Consider the following 14,178-nt stretch of genomic DNA (forward strand, 5'->3'; position numbering starts at 1 on the left):
TTACAGTATCTGGAATGGTTCTGCGTTTTCCTGTCTTTTCCCCCCCATACATATATTGTTTTTCACCTATATACTTCCTTCTTGATGGACTCGTCTTTATGTTAATCGGCAGCAGAGCTGCACTGGCCAGCCGGACTGTAGCGTACGACTGCGCCAGAGTGAATGAGACACTGACTGATGGCATTTCGAAGTTCTGGGCAAACAAACTGCTACAAGGCATCTTCGCTTGAACTTTGAACGTGTTCATCGTTCCACTGTCGTTGGGTTCCCAGCCGTGGGTCGCTGAATTCTTCCCAAGTTCATTGCGTCTGTTGCAACGCTTGCCAGCCAGAAATTAGTTGCATCCTTCTTTTTACTTCGTTGCACACCCTGCTTTGAGAACAATTGTGGGCCCACAGCGGACAATGTCCCATCATTATCATGGCCGCGATCGACCCCAGGATGGCTCAGGCAGACCGTCGCAACACCAGTATGGACATGGTAGACCACACGGCGGGCCATTTCGAGGACATCCACCAGACCGTCATCATGGAGGTGGGCTACCCGATGCAGCACCTGAAAGCTCGGGCAAAGCCCAGGCTGTCCAAGTTTACGCGAACTTATTCAAGATAATAAGGCTAGTAGAGCCTTTCCAGTTCAGCATTAGTAACGCTGTCTAATTTCCAACTTGAAGATTGCCTACTAGTAACTATTACCACTATCAAGGTAGAGTGCCTTTCAAGCCAAACTTACGCGCCTTTTGTACTAAAGGTTTTCGACAGTTTGTACGTCTTGAAACATGCGGATTTTGGTCTGCTACTAAACAGACTTCCCTCAGCCTTTTCTCCCGAGGTCAAAATATTTCGTAAGAGGCAGGAGCTCATCCACAAACTCCAGAATGTCGTTGCAGCGGACGTGTTCTGTGACCGTGCGTTGTATGATGGAAAGTATTCCATGTATTTGAGGCGTGTCATCCATGCGAATGTCTCCGTGGGTTGACTATTTGTCTTCAAGCGGTTCGACGCTCTGACACAAGGTGTTCTTCAGTTCGTTGTTGATTTAAGGGAAGGCCGATCTGCCCAAAGAAGGGCTGAAGGACAACGCGATGTCCACCGAATCACACTGACTCGAACGAGCGGGGAGCCTATCCAGCCCAGGTACGCCGCATCTCATCGCTTCGTTTACTTGTAGTTTATAATTGTTAGCAACCTTGTCCGAGGAAATTACATGCAGAGCCAGCTTGACCCCAGTCTTGTGGCCACGTCCACGAATATTCTACAGCTCCTCATTCGACAAGAGACTGACCAGTAAGTTCTTCTCCTGCATTTTTGTGACTGATGTAATATACTGTTTCTAGAAAATACACCCACAACGCCCATTCCTTTTTCTCTCCGGCATCTTCAAAGACAATTAATGGCGGCCTCGAGCTTTGGAGAGGTTTTTATCAGTACGCCCATCCAGCTGGCCATGTCCGCACTTATAATAAAACCACTTGCTCTGCTCATAGATCTGTAAGGCCAACATTACGAGGCATGGTGATCAATGTCGATACGTCGATGACGGCCATGTAAGTGGAATCCGGCACAGGGCATCAGACCAGTGAATCTCCTTGTCTAGGTATGCCTCCGGGCAACTTATAGGCGTTGCCCTGAAGTTTCTAGGACAGTCAGATGTTCGGTCCTTGGCTTTACACCCAGGTGATACGAAGTATCATGCTTTGGAGAGATTTTTTAAGGGAGTGCGGATCACTGTCACGAGCCCTGCGACAGGACGGCCCTATACTAAGACGATACGAGGACTTCAGGAAGAGGCAGGCCGGTTTGAGTTCAGGAAAGATGGTAGAAGCACAACTGTAGAGGTAAGTTCTACTGCAGATGAGTTCGTACGAAGCAATCACAAAACATAACAGGCGTATTTTGACGCTCTAAATCGGAGGATCAGATACCCTCACATTATAGGACTGCGACTTTCAAGCCAGGATGCGGAAAACGCTATCATCGTACCTGCCGAACTGTGTGAGATCGTATCCGGACAGATGTTTAAAAAGCGGTTGCCCAGCGATCTGACAAGTGACGCTGTCTCTTTTGGAACTATTCCGCCGGATCGAAGGTTGCTAAGTATCCGTGGTCTCGGAAGATCCAATGAGCTACAGTCTCCTGTATGAGTTTTTCGTTGACGTATGCCATGCTCGCTTATACACAACGTACCGTTGACAGATCGTCGGTTACAACCGCTCGGCCCATATAGTTGAGGCGGGAATGACTGTATCGACGGAACCTCTGACAATTGCTGGCACTATACTTCGACCTCCCAGACTGCAAACGGATGGGGGGAATACAGAGCATGTGAGAACGCCCCTTGAAGAAACAATTGGTTGTATGGTTTGCTTATCTCAGCACCATTAGATTGTTCAGAACGGCGCATGGAATTACAACAAGGTAGGTTTCGTGAAGCCCGCCAACCTGGAATCATGGTTGTTTGTCAATTTGGACCACATGCATATCAGTGATGATATGCGAGATACGAAGGCTCGGGACCTTGGATTACGATGTGCGAGTCTCGGTGAGAAGTTTCTCCTTTTCAAACCTTATCCATCTGATATTATTTTAGGAATGAGTGAGTCGTCCGTGTTCCGTGTTTGTCGCCCGGTTGTTTTGACACCTGGCAGAGATCAGCCGCCCTTTCTGCTTGACATTAAATCCCCGGAATATCACAAATGTAAGAGCGACAAGTTTCCACACAGAAAAACTTCCTCTTAGACCAAATCCACAGGAACTGGATAACCAGATGACCGCATATGTCAAGTACCAGCGAGACCGGGGTGTTCAGAAACCTAAAGTCGATCTTATTTTAGTTATATTGCCTCCAAAATCAGACGAGGTCCGCTATGCAGTGAAACATTGGGGCGACATCACTCGTGGTAAATCTTTTGCCTATCTTCTACGAAAAAAAAAAAAAAAAACACTGGACCGCGGTTGCAGGTATTCTTACCCAATGCGTGCGATCGGATAAGGTTCTTACAGCCGGGGACCAGTATTGGGCTAATGTCGCGTTAAAGTAAGTACAACCTCGGTTTATGTATCGTTTATACACAAGATTCTACAGGATGAATGCTCGCCTTGGCGGATATAATTCAGGAATCCTTTCAGAAATACTTAAGAACATGAAAGCGTCGCCATCACCCGGTCCATTCATGATCATGGGTAAGTAGGTTCAACAGAAATGGCAAACTCGCCTTTGACATTTTGGAAATAGGCGCGGATGTAAGTCACCCTGGTCCTGGCGTCCTTCGACCATCTGTGGCCAGCCTAGTCTGGTCCAGAGATGAGTATGCGACCTTGTACGCCGCGGATATCCGCATACAGCCTCCCCGAACGGAAAGGATCGAAGATCTCCAAGACATGGTCAAAAGCGCTGTCGATAAATTTGCGAAGTTCAGCCATGTGGGGCCACCGAAGGCTATTATCTTCTTCAGAGATGGAGTATCCGAGGCGGAGTTTGCCAATATCGGTAACTTGGAAAAAGATATGATCGAGGTCGCACTTAGAGAGCTTTACTATGAACACCGAAACGACCCTCAATGGAAGAACAAAAAAACACGCTTGACATTTCTTTTTGTTGTAAAACGGTAAAGTTATTCTTAAAGTGGTGTTGATGTTGTTAACTTCCATGCCGCAGGCACCACATCAAGTTCTTCCCTATGACTCCGAAAGGGGAACATCCGTTAGTCTTACTAACCTCTGAAGCACACTCTTGGGGTTAAAATTTTTGTTTCCCTCAGAGCAGACAGAACAGGTAACGTTAAAGCGGGGTTTGTAACCTCGGATGAGGAGTTGCGACACCCATCGTTACCGGACTTCTTCTTACAGTCACATGGAGCGATACAAGGAAGTGGGTATCGAGAAAATGACATTTGTTCTCCGCTTACTGTCTATTTACAGCGTCTCGCAGCGGTCACTATGTTGTCCTGAAGGATGAGTATTTCAGTAATAACATTGAAGCGTTAGTCCTGCCTAATATTGGTTGCGTCGTATTGAACTCCGTACATTCTACAGCATTAAACGACTTTCTTTCGATTTATGCCATGTCTACGCACCTGCCTCAAGATCAGTATCAATTCCTGCACCGGTCTATTGTAAGTTAACAGTTGTACATTTGTCGAATGCTTCCGATAATCTTGACTGTTCTTTGTTTTGAGATGCACACGTATGTCTTTTTTGATACCCTTTTTAGTATTTTTCTCATCCGTTACGCAACAGGAAGCCTGCCTGAGAGCCCAATATCACTTCGACCCGATGGATAGTACAGTCCGATATGGAAGTGATAGTGCGACGGATGCGAGCGAAGAGAGCATGTTTGATCTGGACAGGTGGAAACGGGCCTTCTATCCAGTTCATCGAAGACTGGAACTCTCAATGTATTTTTTGTAACGTCTGGGCGAGCGCCGATCTATCGATGAAAGATTTAGTACGCGTTTATTATATCTCCTATTTTATAGCTTTGTTTGGCGAAATGCTAGATATGTATTCGAAACATCTGTGGGCAAAAATGAACGTTCACGTTGACATAGTTCCATGCGACCGTCCTATAGTTGGTATTGCCGTGCCCTTTAAGGGCCTGATAGTGCGCCGCAACTAATGCTGATATGGATAAAAAGATCTCCGTGTTCTTCTGGGTTATCAGACGAATCAAGCTCAGTGTCACAGTATCGTCGACTTCTTTATAGAAGTCTCAAAATCTTCGCGAGCATTCTAGCCCACTATGAATGGTTCCCAAATTGTCAACACCGCGACGCGATGATGTACTCGTGATCGTGGAGATGGTATATATATTGAATTCCCCCCCAAGTCTTCGCAAACAGACTTTCTTCCTCATATTTTTTTACGATGGCGCGTCCCTCACCCCAAGAATTCACCGTCGTAACCAACTGCTTTACCATAGACAGGTTTGTACCAGCTTTCTTGCCATACTATAGGAGCCTCACCATTTTCCATTAGACTACCTCAAAAAGAATATCTTCAGTATGACGGTACGTTTCACAATATTTCGACGTCGTTACAGCAAAGTTACGACTTATCTAGTCCGTATGTGAAGGATTCGTATACCAGCCTCCACTCAAACTAAGACAATGTACTAGGCATAAGCCCTCAAGTCGACCGATTCAAGACGCGACAGGCTATTCTTCGTAAGCTCCAGAATGACATCGCACCGTCCATATTTTGCCCAAAGGCAATATACGACGGAGATGCGATTCTATACGCGTCAAAAGATCTCGAGCTACCTTCTGGAGGCAAAAGTTCTGTAAGTCGCCCTCCAGAAATACTTTTCTTCACAGGCTACCGATAGTGGCTACGACAGTTTCTAGTAAGCCTTTCGAACCAACACCAAAGTACCGTCACAGAAGGCACTCGAGGAGTATATGCGATTACTTTGACCAAAACTATCGGACAGACCATCAAACCTAGGTAGTCATGTTTGCTTCATCGTGTGTCAGAAAATTTAACACATTGTCCAGCGATTTGAGAGCGTTGATGATAGACAGAAAGACAAGCCCGAAGACCGCTACAGCAACAAATCTTCTACAACTCTTGATCGTACAGGAGACGAACCAGTAAGTAGCATCTCGCCCTTGAACGAAGCGTATTTGACATCATTTGAAGGAAGAACCCGCACAATAACCGTGCATTCTTTAGCGATACCAATAAGCGTGTCGTTGGAGATGGTCTGGAATTTTGGCGGGGATTTTTTCAGTCAGTTCCCCCATTTCTCTTCAGGAGGTCCTACACCCTAACTGGGATTCTTCGCAGATCTGTGCGCCCTTCGACTAGCCAGATGCTAATCAACATCGACATTACAATGACCGCCATGTACCAGAGCGGGAATGTCATCGACGTCAGCCTATCACATCTCGGCAGTCGTCAAGTGCGCGACCTAACCTTCAGCACCAAAGACGCCAAGTTTCGTTCCCTGTCAATTTTCCTCAAGGGCCTTGAGATCCGGTGTAGAACCACGGGAAGTCGAACGAGGTTCGTAAGGGAACTTGTCGCAAGGGGAGGTCGGTATGAGTTCGAGAAGGATGGGCACATGACCACTGTCGGCGTAAGTGCTCTTTCATTCTTGCAGTCTTTCAGCTTCAAGCTTCGTGACTGAGCCTCCCATCAGGAATACTTCCGATCTGCGCACTCGACCAGCATTCAGTTCCCTGACGCATTTGGAATCCTGACTTCGGGGAAAAACGCATCGCATCCTGTAGTCTACCCCGCCGAGTTATGCACTATCGTACCAGGTCAATTGTACAAAAAGCGACTCCCGAACCACCTCACGAGAGAGGCAGTCTCTTTTGCTACCATGGCCCCGGATGTGAGGCTCAAAGCGATTATGGGAGATGGCGACAGTGGTCGAGGAATCGTCTCTCCAGTCAGCCCAAGTCCAGAAACTTGAGGACATCGTGCTTAATTGATTGCTTCTGATAGATCCAAGGGTACAGAGATTCCAAGTACATCCAGGAGAGCGGCATGCAAATATCCAGGTCACCACTATTCATCAAGGGAATAATGCTGCCTACGCCTAGGATCACGATGGGTCGAGCCGATATCGTACGTGTAATTTAACCACAAAGGAAAGAGATATCCTGATTCCGTTGTAATGCATGTAGCGACCCAACAACGGTGCCTGGAATCTCCGTGATCAAAAATTTAGCTTCGGCACCAAACTCGGGCTATGGGGCGTGCTCAATTTTATCCCCAGTCTGAACGAGCGGCTTTGCAGGACCTATGTAGATGCGCTACATCAACAGTGTTCATCACTGGGTACCCTGGTTTTCGTCTTCATATGATCGCACACTAAACAGAACCTCCTCTAGGCATGACTATGTCAGCACCAGTTGCCATCAAGTCAGGAAGTGAGAACAATGTATTCAGGGTATGTCGGCTGTTAGTGTGCGGTCGTCGCTTAGCCGTCCATCCCTAGGAAATGAACGACCTGGTAGAGATCATTTATCAAAAAATAGGCCGAAAGGACAATATCCAGATGATCCTTGTAATGTTGCCGGCCCGAGGCGACCCGGTCCATACGCAAGTCAAACAATGGGGTGATGTCCAGACTGGTACGGAAGTTTTTCCAGCCAGGTGTCTGTCGTAGCCAAGGTTCATTCTGTATCAGGTGTTCCCACACAGTGTCTTCGAAGCGAGAAAATCATAAATGCGAACGTTCAATATTGGGCAAACGTTGCGCTGAAGTACGTCTTCTCTTTCTGCACTTGGGCATGGGGCCTGAAGCATCCACGTCCGTAGGATAAACGCACGTCTGGGAGGATACAACCATCGTGTGGGATCGGCTGCATTCGACGAAATATCCAAGAAGCCATTCATGATCATGGGTAAAAGCATCTTCATCACCCAATCTCTCTCTTGACTGACCACTGCAGGTGCCGACGTGTCCCATGCCAGCCCACAAACTTTCCGACCTTCAGTCGCCTCCCTCGTCTGGTCGCGCGACCAGCATGCCTCCCAATACATCGCTTCTACCCGGATCCAGCACCCCCGGACCGAAGGCATCGTCGAGCTCAAGGATATGGTCAAGTCCGCAGTGCTGCAGTTCAGCTCCCGAAATTCCGTGCCCGAGCGCATATTTTTCTTCAGGGATGGGATTTCCGATGAAGAAGTCGATAGCGTCGGGGCGAAAGAGGTGGGTGATATAGAGGAAGCGCTGAAAGAACTGTGGCTCGAGAAGAAATCGAGGCTACCGTTGCCCAAGGTAACGTTCTTAGTTGTGGGGAAACGACATCATGTTGTGTTCTTCCCCAAGGATGGAGGGTAAGTTACTTCGTAACCGTTGTAGGGTCTGGCTGATAAATGTTCGGGAAAGTCTTAGGGATAGGACAGGTAATTGCAAGGCAGGCTTTGTCACAACGGGAGGGCTGGAGAGCCCTCTGTTCAAGGATTTTTATCTGCAGAGTCATGCTGCTATTAAGGGCAGTAAGTACCGCATTCGTCTGATATTCAGTCAAGGAGAATGACATGTAATTTGATAGCTTCAAGGTCGAGCCACTACATTGTGCTTAAGGATGAGAATTTTGGCAAAAACCTTGAGAAGTATAAGATAGTCTTGCCTTCTTCTTTGTCCATTTTCAATCTAGCTCTAGGCTTCACGACCTGTCTTACATGCTCTGCCATGTCTACTCGAAAGCCACGAGGTCTGTTTCCATTCCGGCCCCGGTGTATTGTAAGTGTTCAGCCTGTTTTTGAGTCAATGTTGCACTGAAGCTGGTGTCTGATGTAGATGCACACGTGAGATTTTCCAAGCCTCAGCGACTAATCCTTTGCAAACTGACTCGCGTCTCCAGCTTGTCTGCACGCGCGCAGCGTATCATTTCCCAGGCGAGATGCACTTCTTGAATGACGACACGGAGTCCATGGCAAGTACAGATACTGGGCGTACGAAGAGGAAGGAATTCGATCTAGAGCCATGGCAGAGAGAGTGGAAACCGTTGAACGGAAATATGGCGTGGTCAATGTATTTTTTATAGGGGTATGCGAGAGGAGACGTAGTTATATTTGATGTAGATGGCCAATGAATTCTGAAATAGTGCACTGAAATGAGTGAAACTGCATATGATCATGAATCGGCCTTTCATGAAAAAGATGACGTTCAGTCAATTGTGGATTGCGTTTTCTTCCTGAGCTACATCCACGGCCCTTGGATTCTCCTCTAGCCAAGTTCTCACATCACCTTTAGTCAACATTCTTTCCACTACCTTCTTATCAATCTCGGGATGATACAGCCTCATGATGTATCCGCATACACTCCAGACGTCTTCCCACTCGGCATCAAACAGCTTCCACCAAGCGTCTGGTAGCCGGATGGCGAGAAACCTGCTGGTGAGAAGAATGGCAGCACTGACGATTGTAGGAACTTGGTATAATGCATACACTGGAGACTGTAGACTGAATGAGGCCCCCCAAAAAAATTAAACATTATAGAAAGCGAAAGTGAAAAATGTAACGTACGCATCGTTCAAGTATCCCCAGGCTTTTGCAACAACGTTGGGCCTGTCCTGACCTAGTAGGCGTAGATAACTGACCAAAGATCCGTATGGCAGTACGACATGCGTGTTGAATCCAAGCCGCTTCAGAATCTGCATCTCCGCCACCACCAACGCATCCTTCAACTCGTAAAATGTATTGCCAAAATACGACATGATCCCAATTTCTGTGCCGACCTTGCCTTTTGCTCTCTGCAGCAACACATGATACACATTCACAAGATCGCGTACGCGCAAAGGGCACTCCTCCAATTTGCTGCCCAAGTAGAGAGCCCCGAATGCAATATCGGCGACGCTGAAGCTCTTGAGGCTGGAGACGAACCAGAAGCGATGGAAGAGGATCTGGGCGGTGGCGACGGCTACTTGTTTTTGGTGAAGAAGGATACCTGCGGTATGGATGAGCTTGCAAGCATTGGCAAGGATGGCTGATTCGAGAGATGCAGGGATTCCGTCTGCACGTGAGGGCGTCTGACGGATTTGAGACAGAGACGCGAGTGGGTAAAGGGAGCGTGACATGAGCACAGGCAGATGTGGCTATGCCCTTCTGCCCACCAACCGGCAGTCTCCGCCGCCGGTAATCTAGTCACACTGAGATGCCCCAGGTACTTATCTTCCGCATTTCACGCGTGAATTTTACCCGGTACATAATGCGGATGCGGATACGCTTGCACATTTTCAGTGCGTGTTTTAACTATACATGTCCGAGTAACCACGAACGCCTAAAATTAATTGGAGCATAATTTTCATTTACGAAAAGGACAACACGCTGGCGCTAGCCCGAAAGTGTGAAAAAGCGTGATGATGATGATAGCCGGCCGGGTAAAGCCGCAATTGATGCAAATTTCATTTTATACGGACAAAAAGTGTGAAGGGAGAAGATCAGGTAAAATTTCTTACGCACACAACTGTTCTTGTTAGTACTTCGGTAAGAATCAAAGATAGGCTGGATTGATCGAACGCAGAGCAGAGTTCTGTACTTTGGTCGATACGCGTAACAGAACCGTTCATGTCCAAGCTCGTAACCTAGCAATAAAGCACAGAAGCTCTCGAGCCGCAGACGTGCAGTGGCGCAGAATGAACCCTGCTTATCCCAAATTCGAGCATAGCCACCGGTCCCTGATCGATCCTCCCAGTCCCAGACGCGCCACACTCGACTCGATTAATCTGCAGATTCCCCCCAATCGTCCTAGTACACGACTGGCAAGGGGCTCTGCATGCAACCAGACTTTCCATCGTGGAAGAAAATTTTCGCGGATATGGAAGCGTTGTTTTGATTGAGGAATCCATAACGTTTCTCAGGTGCGCCTCAGCTAGCAATTCACATTTAATTACTTGCTGTTTCCGGGGTGGGGGGGGGCCTGACACATTGCATAATGAACGACCTCCGTTGGCATAGAACCGTACCCTGACCGTGGAGAATACGCCACATGAAGGGAGATCCCCGGATTTTATTTCATTGATCATGATGGAAACACATCGCTTGTCCTCGAACGACAATCCTCTGTACCATACTTACGCATTACGACAAGCTCTGCCGGTACCCTGGAACTTTGGTAACTTCTTTAGGCGATGATCGCAGGGTTGCGCAGGATCAGGATTTAATGAGGCCAGGAATTCGAGAACAACTCCGGCGTTCAGCGTAGTTTTGATTTGGAAACCGTGACAGCCTTACATAGTGCTTTTCCCGGCGCCCTCGTACAATAGAGGGTGGCAATGAAAAACTGTCATCCCATCACGCCACTTGTCATGAACGCAGCAGCACCACATCCCATTTCCGCGCCGGGATAGCACGAAAATGTTCATTATTATATACATGATACACGCCTATCTCAGATTGATATCACGTTGTTCCCTCGAACCTGATCGTGGATATCGTTAGTTCCCGGAGGTTGCCGACGCTTTAAGAGGAAAACACTGAGAATACCGTGTTCTCATCTTCCGAGGTCCACGCGTCTAAGGGTAGCACTAAACTCTCTTTCCGTATCCCACTGGGGATCCCATGGACTTGTCCGTGATTCTGAACCTAGATTCATTGTGGACTCATTGCAGGCGCGCGCAGTAGCAGCATATTCTTAACCCGACAAGGGGATCGGGCCAGGGGTAATCACTGCCGACTAGACTCGGATCCAGAGGGACTACTCCTGGAAAACATCCAGTCCAACGTCTTCCGTTATCTTTGACTTGGAATCATATCACCCGTCCCCATCTTTACGCGGAATGTTGAGACGCCGACTAGGCCGTAACAGAAGACAGGAGAAGACACACTGCGGAAAGCAAGATTTTGTTCAAAATACCTGAAACAGGACACGGCACCATTTCACACATTGACCGACGTCAAGAACTACCGTACGAGAAGACCGCCGGTGACCTTGAGACCGGCTGAGAAAGGAAGGATCAGACTTTGAGTTGGGCAATTTGATATCTGAATTCAACAGAATAAGAAACCAAAAAGGTTGTCCAGCTATAATAACCCATTCAATCCAAGGAAGGGTGTACAAGTACAGCGCGACGTACGCCGGGATATCAACAGCCATGTGGACCGAAGTAGGCGTGCGTATAGCACAAGTCTCGAGCACGACAAAAATGGCCCAGTGATAGAAGAATCAGTACGTTTACCGATGATAAGTTCTCGATTGATAGTACCGTATTAACTCCCAGGACTATCCACTTGACCGCGAAGATATAAAAAGCCATTGGTGCATCGGTCCGCACATACGACCATATGGAATAACAGAACTTGACTTGACATGGCGGAGATATCTCAAGTCACGAAGTCTCTCGTGCGGCTTAAGTGGGTTCTTAGCTTCATTCTTGGGTGAAAAAGGTATGAATAGACTGATGGTGATTCTAGTGGCAAAAGAATGTTATTGGATACTACTCTCAAACGTGCACATACTCACAAAAAATATAGAGTATCCTCATGCTCTAACTCATGGATGCATCAGTTGGAATCACATCGTCTTCAACGAAATCGATACCCAAGCACCCTATCTTCGCCTTCTTGAGTAACTTCTCCGCAACTTTCCTTCTCGACTCCGCCGCTACCAGCTCCAACTTGGCCATTTCAAGCTCATGTTCAGCTCTTCTCCGTCCACGCGAAAAGGTGACATTCTCAAGGACACGGTTGCCGCGTAGATTATGAAGGTGTTTGATCTACAAGCAAGGATCAGTTTCTCTTGGCTCGATATAAGCGGGGACGAAACGATTACCTGTTGCTCATAATTGGGCTCCGAGTACGGCTTGAAATAAACCGGGATGACAGGTAGTAACTGGTTTGGGGACGAAGGTGCTTGGTTCCATGCCACTGGAGTCGCCGGTGTGCTCCCTCCAGCGAAACCGTCTCGCGTTGATTGCGAATATCCGTAGCCGCGACCGCGAGGCGCACCTGCCCGACCTCGTCCACGACCTCGCCCGCGCGACGAGTCGCGATCAAAGTTGCGCGGTCCTAAAGGAAGTTGCTCGCGTTCGTAACCGCGAGGCTGACGAGGCGGCGAGTCGGCGCGTACTGTTTGCTGGGGAGGAGAGGCTTGGGGTACAGGCGATGACCGGTGAGGCGGAGGGGAATCTGGACGTCGCACAGGTGATACTGCGCGAGGTGCAGGTGACGGTATATGATGAGAAGGTGAACGTGACCGTCGTTGAGGTGAAGCTGGGCGACGCCGAGGTGATGAAACACGATGTTGTGGTGAAGAGTTGCGGCGTTGTGGTGATGGAATGCGACGCTGAGGTGAATGAGCACGCCGCGGAGGTGAAGGATCCCAGCGCTGGGGTGACGGAGCCCGCCGTGGAGAAGGAGGCCAACGCTGAGGTGAGTAACGGCGCTGAGGCGAAGGAGGCCAACGTTGAGGAGAACGACGAGGCGGCGACGACCTCCGACTGGGAGAGTGAAGCCGCCACGAAGGTGAAGGCCGACGCGAAGGTGACACCGGACGACGTGGAGGCGATATAGGCCGAGGATAGGGTGAATAAGGTCTTCGGATTGGAGAAGGCGGTCTGCGTGGTAGACTTGGTGGTGGTGATCGTCGGCGCGGTGGTGAATAACGATGCAGGGGCGGCGGCGGTGATCTGGATCTTCTGTAACGAGAGGAAGGTCCAGAATGTGGTGACCGTCGTGGCGGCAGTGGCGAACGTGAAGACCGTCGATACGGCGGCGGTGAACGTGAAGGTTTTCGTGGAGGGGAAGTCATATGAGGCGGCGGCGACCGTTCCTTCTCCCTCGGAGGGGACTTTTCTCTTTCACCCTCTTCCATCTCTTGTGAATTGTTAGCCTGTAACTCGTTTTCTTGCTTTGTCTCAGCATCGACGTCCATCTTGGCCCCATTTTCTCTTTTGACCGCGTCTTTTTCTGAATTGAGTGTCGGTGCAACATCGGTATCCATGTGAATGTCATATTTGTCATCCATCTGTGGCTCCTTCTCATGTACTGCATCCTTTAAGGGTGTAGGAGACCGTCGAGGCGGTGGTAGATCTCCCAGATGATTTTCAAAGCGACGTGGTGTATCATATCTTGAGTTGTACCGTCGTGGGGATGCACCATATCGGCTGCGAGGTGGTGATTCACGTTCGTACCTTCCACGAGAAGGTCCAGGAGAGTAGCGGGAAGGTCCTGGAGAATAATGACTCTGGGGAGGCGACGAAAAACGCGAACTACGCGGGGGAGAGTCGAAGCGCCGCCTAGGTGGTGAGCGTGACCGTCTCCCGTATCGAGAAGGGGGTGGTCGAGGCGGCGGCGAATCTTGTCGGTATCGTGATGGATAATCTCGTCTGTCCCTCTCGTATTGCCTTTCTTTGTCGTACTCCCTTCTGTCGTCCCGGTCCTTCCAGCCCCCTCTACCTCGTCCACGTCCTCGACCACGAGGTGGCCCGGTGTAATGTGTCCGACCAAATGGAGGAGGCGTCCGACGTCTTGGTGGAGAGCGAGATGACTGTTGTGGACGTGCTGGAAGACTCGACATTCACTTGTCGTGGAAGTAGCAAGGAAAAGTCGTGATATTTGTCTTTATGTACCTACCCCTTCGGGCAAAAATGTCTTTCCTCAATAGGAAGAAGGTAGGAATTACGTACGAGAGCTTGTCACGGTCACGTTCATGCAATACTAGATGTGTAATATTGTACGGTTGAGAAGGGAGTCTGGATGAGGAGCCAAAGTGCAAAAA

At 48.8% G+C, this 14,178-nt stretch overlaps 5 protein-coding genes across 5 annotated transcripts; 3 read left to right on the top strand and 2 right to left on the bottom strand.

The window, feature by feature from the left end:
• Positions 1-317: 317 nt before the first annotated feature.
• Positions 318-4,549, top strand: BT62DRAFT_30147 (Piwi-domain-containing protein). Its single transcript, XM_043180422.1, has 23 exons — positions 318-616; positions 674-705; positions 762-764; positions 818-969; positions 1,027-1,136; positions 1,185-1,286; positions 1,337-1,426; positions 1,487-1,546; positions 1,597-1,837; positions 1,889-2,137; positions 2,196-2,324; positions 2,385-2,541; positions 2,590-2,595; positions 2,648-2,697; positions 2,752-2,899; positions 2,961-3,036; positions 3,085-3,182; positions 3,235-3,607; positions 3,658-3,702; positions 3,761-3,870; positions 3,921-3,981; positions 4,035-4,185; positions 4,239-4,549. The coding sequence occupies exons 1-22, from the start codon at positions 405-407 to the stop codon at positions 4,174-4,176; spliced, it is 2,646 nt and encodes an 881-aa protein (XP_043046336.1). The 5' UTR covers positions 318-404; the 3' UTR covers positions 4,177-4,185; positions 4,239-4,549.
• A 316-nt stretch (positions 4,550-4,865) lies between these two features.
• Positions 4,866-8,506, top strand: BT62DRAFT_1070555 (Piwi-domain-containing protein; the record flags this gene model as incomplete). Its single annotated transcript, XM_043178676.1, has 20 exons — positions 4,866-4,924; positions 4,977-5,059; positions 5,117-5,280; positions 5,338-5,444; positions 5,495-5,590; positions 5,640-5,729; positions 5,787-6,078; positions 6,142-6,396; positions 6,453-6,575; positions 6,635-6,788; positions 6,842-6,900; positions 6,949-7,084; positions 7,141-7,216; positions 7,272-7,357; positions 7,406-7,793; positions 7,846-7,955; positions 8,012-8,072; positions 8,123-8,202; positions 8,260-8,267; positions 8,324-8,506. 20 exons carry the CDS (start codon positions 4,866-4,868, stop codon positions 8,504-8,506), a joined length of 2,610 nt encoding a protein of 869 aa, XP_043046337.1.
• Positions 8,507-8,632: 126 nt separating this feature from the next.
• On the bottom strand, positions 8,633-9,538 carry BT62DRAFT_879389 (cyclin-like protein; the record flags this gene model as incomplete). Its single annotated transcript, XM_043182588.1, has 2 exons — positions 8,633-8,924; positions 8,988-9,538. The coding sequence occupies 2 exons, from the start codon at positions 9,536-9,538 to the stop codon at positions 8,633-8,635; spliced, it is 843 nt and encodes a 280-aa protein (XP_043046338.1).
• A 507-nt stretch (positions 9,539-10,045) lies between these two features.
• On the bottom strand, positions 10,046-10,486 carry BT62DRAFT_998864 (uncharacterized protein; the record flags this gene model as incomplete). The annotated part of the gene is made up of 1 exon (XM_043190755.1): positions 10,046-10,486. The coding sequence occupies one exon, from the start codon at positions 10,484-10,486 to the stop codon at positions 10,046-10,048; it is 441 nt and encodes a 146-aa protein (XP_043046339.1).
• A 1,444-nt stretch (positions 10,487-11,930) lies between these two features.
• BT62DRAFT_989881 (uncharacterized protein) lies at positions 11,931-13,700 on the top strand (the record flags this gene model as incomplete). The annotated part of the gene is made up of 4 exons (XM_043190182.1): positions 11,931-12,941; positions 12,972-13,284; positions 13,320-13,393; positions 13,467-13,700. Exons 1-4 carry the CDS (start codon positions 12,321-12,323, stop codon positions 13,698-13,700), a joined length of 1,242 nt encoding a protein of 413 aa, XP_043046340.1. The 5' UTR covers positions 11,931-12,320.
• Positions 13,701-14,178: the final 478 nt, after the last annotated feature.

Source organism: Guyanagaster necrorhizus, assembly GCF_019112545.1.
Source record: "Guyanagaster necrorhizus MCA 3950 unplaced genomic scaffold BT62scaffold_1, whole genome shotgun sequence".
Lineage (NCBI taxonomy): Eukaryota > Fungi > Basidiomycota > Agaricomycetes > Agaricales > Physalacriaceae > Guyanagaster > Guyanagaster necrorhizus.

What these genes read in the sequence shown, in the direction of transcription:
- BT62DRAFT_30147 (XM_043180422.1), top strand. Translation starts at nt 405, where the DNA reads ATGTCCCATCATTATCATGGCCGCGATCGACCCCAGGATGGCTCAGGC. An exon ending in ATCCCCGGAATATCACAAAT is followed by an intron (nt 2,698 to 2,751) that starts GTAAGAGCGACA and finishes CCAAATCCACAG; the next exon opens with GAACTGGATAACCAGATGAC. An exon ending in TTCAGTAATAACATTGAAGC is followed by an intron (nt 3,982 to 4,034) that starts GTTAGTCCTGCC and finishes TACATTCTACAG; the next exon opens with CATTAAACGACTTTCTTTCG.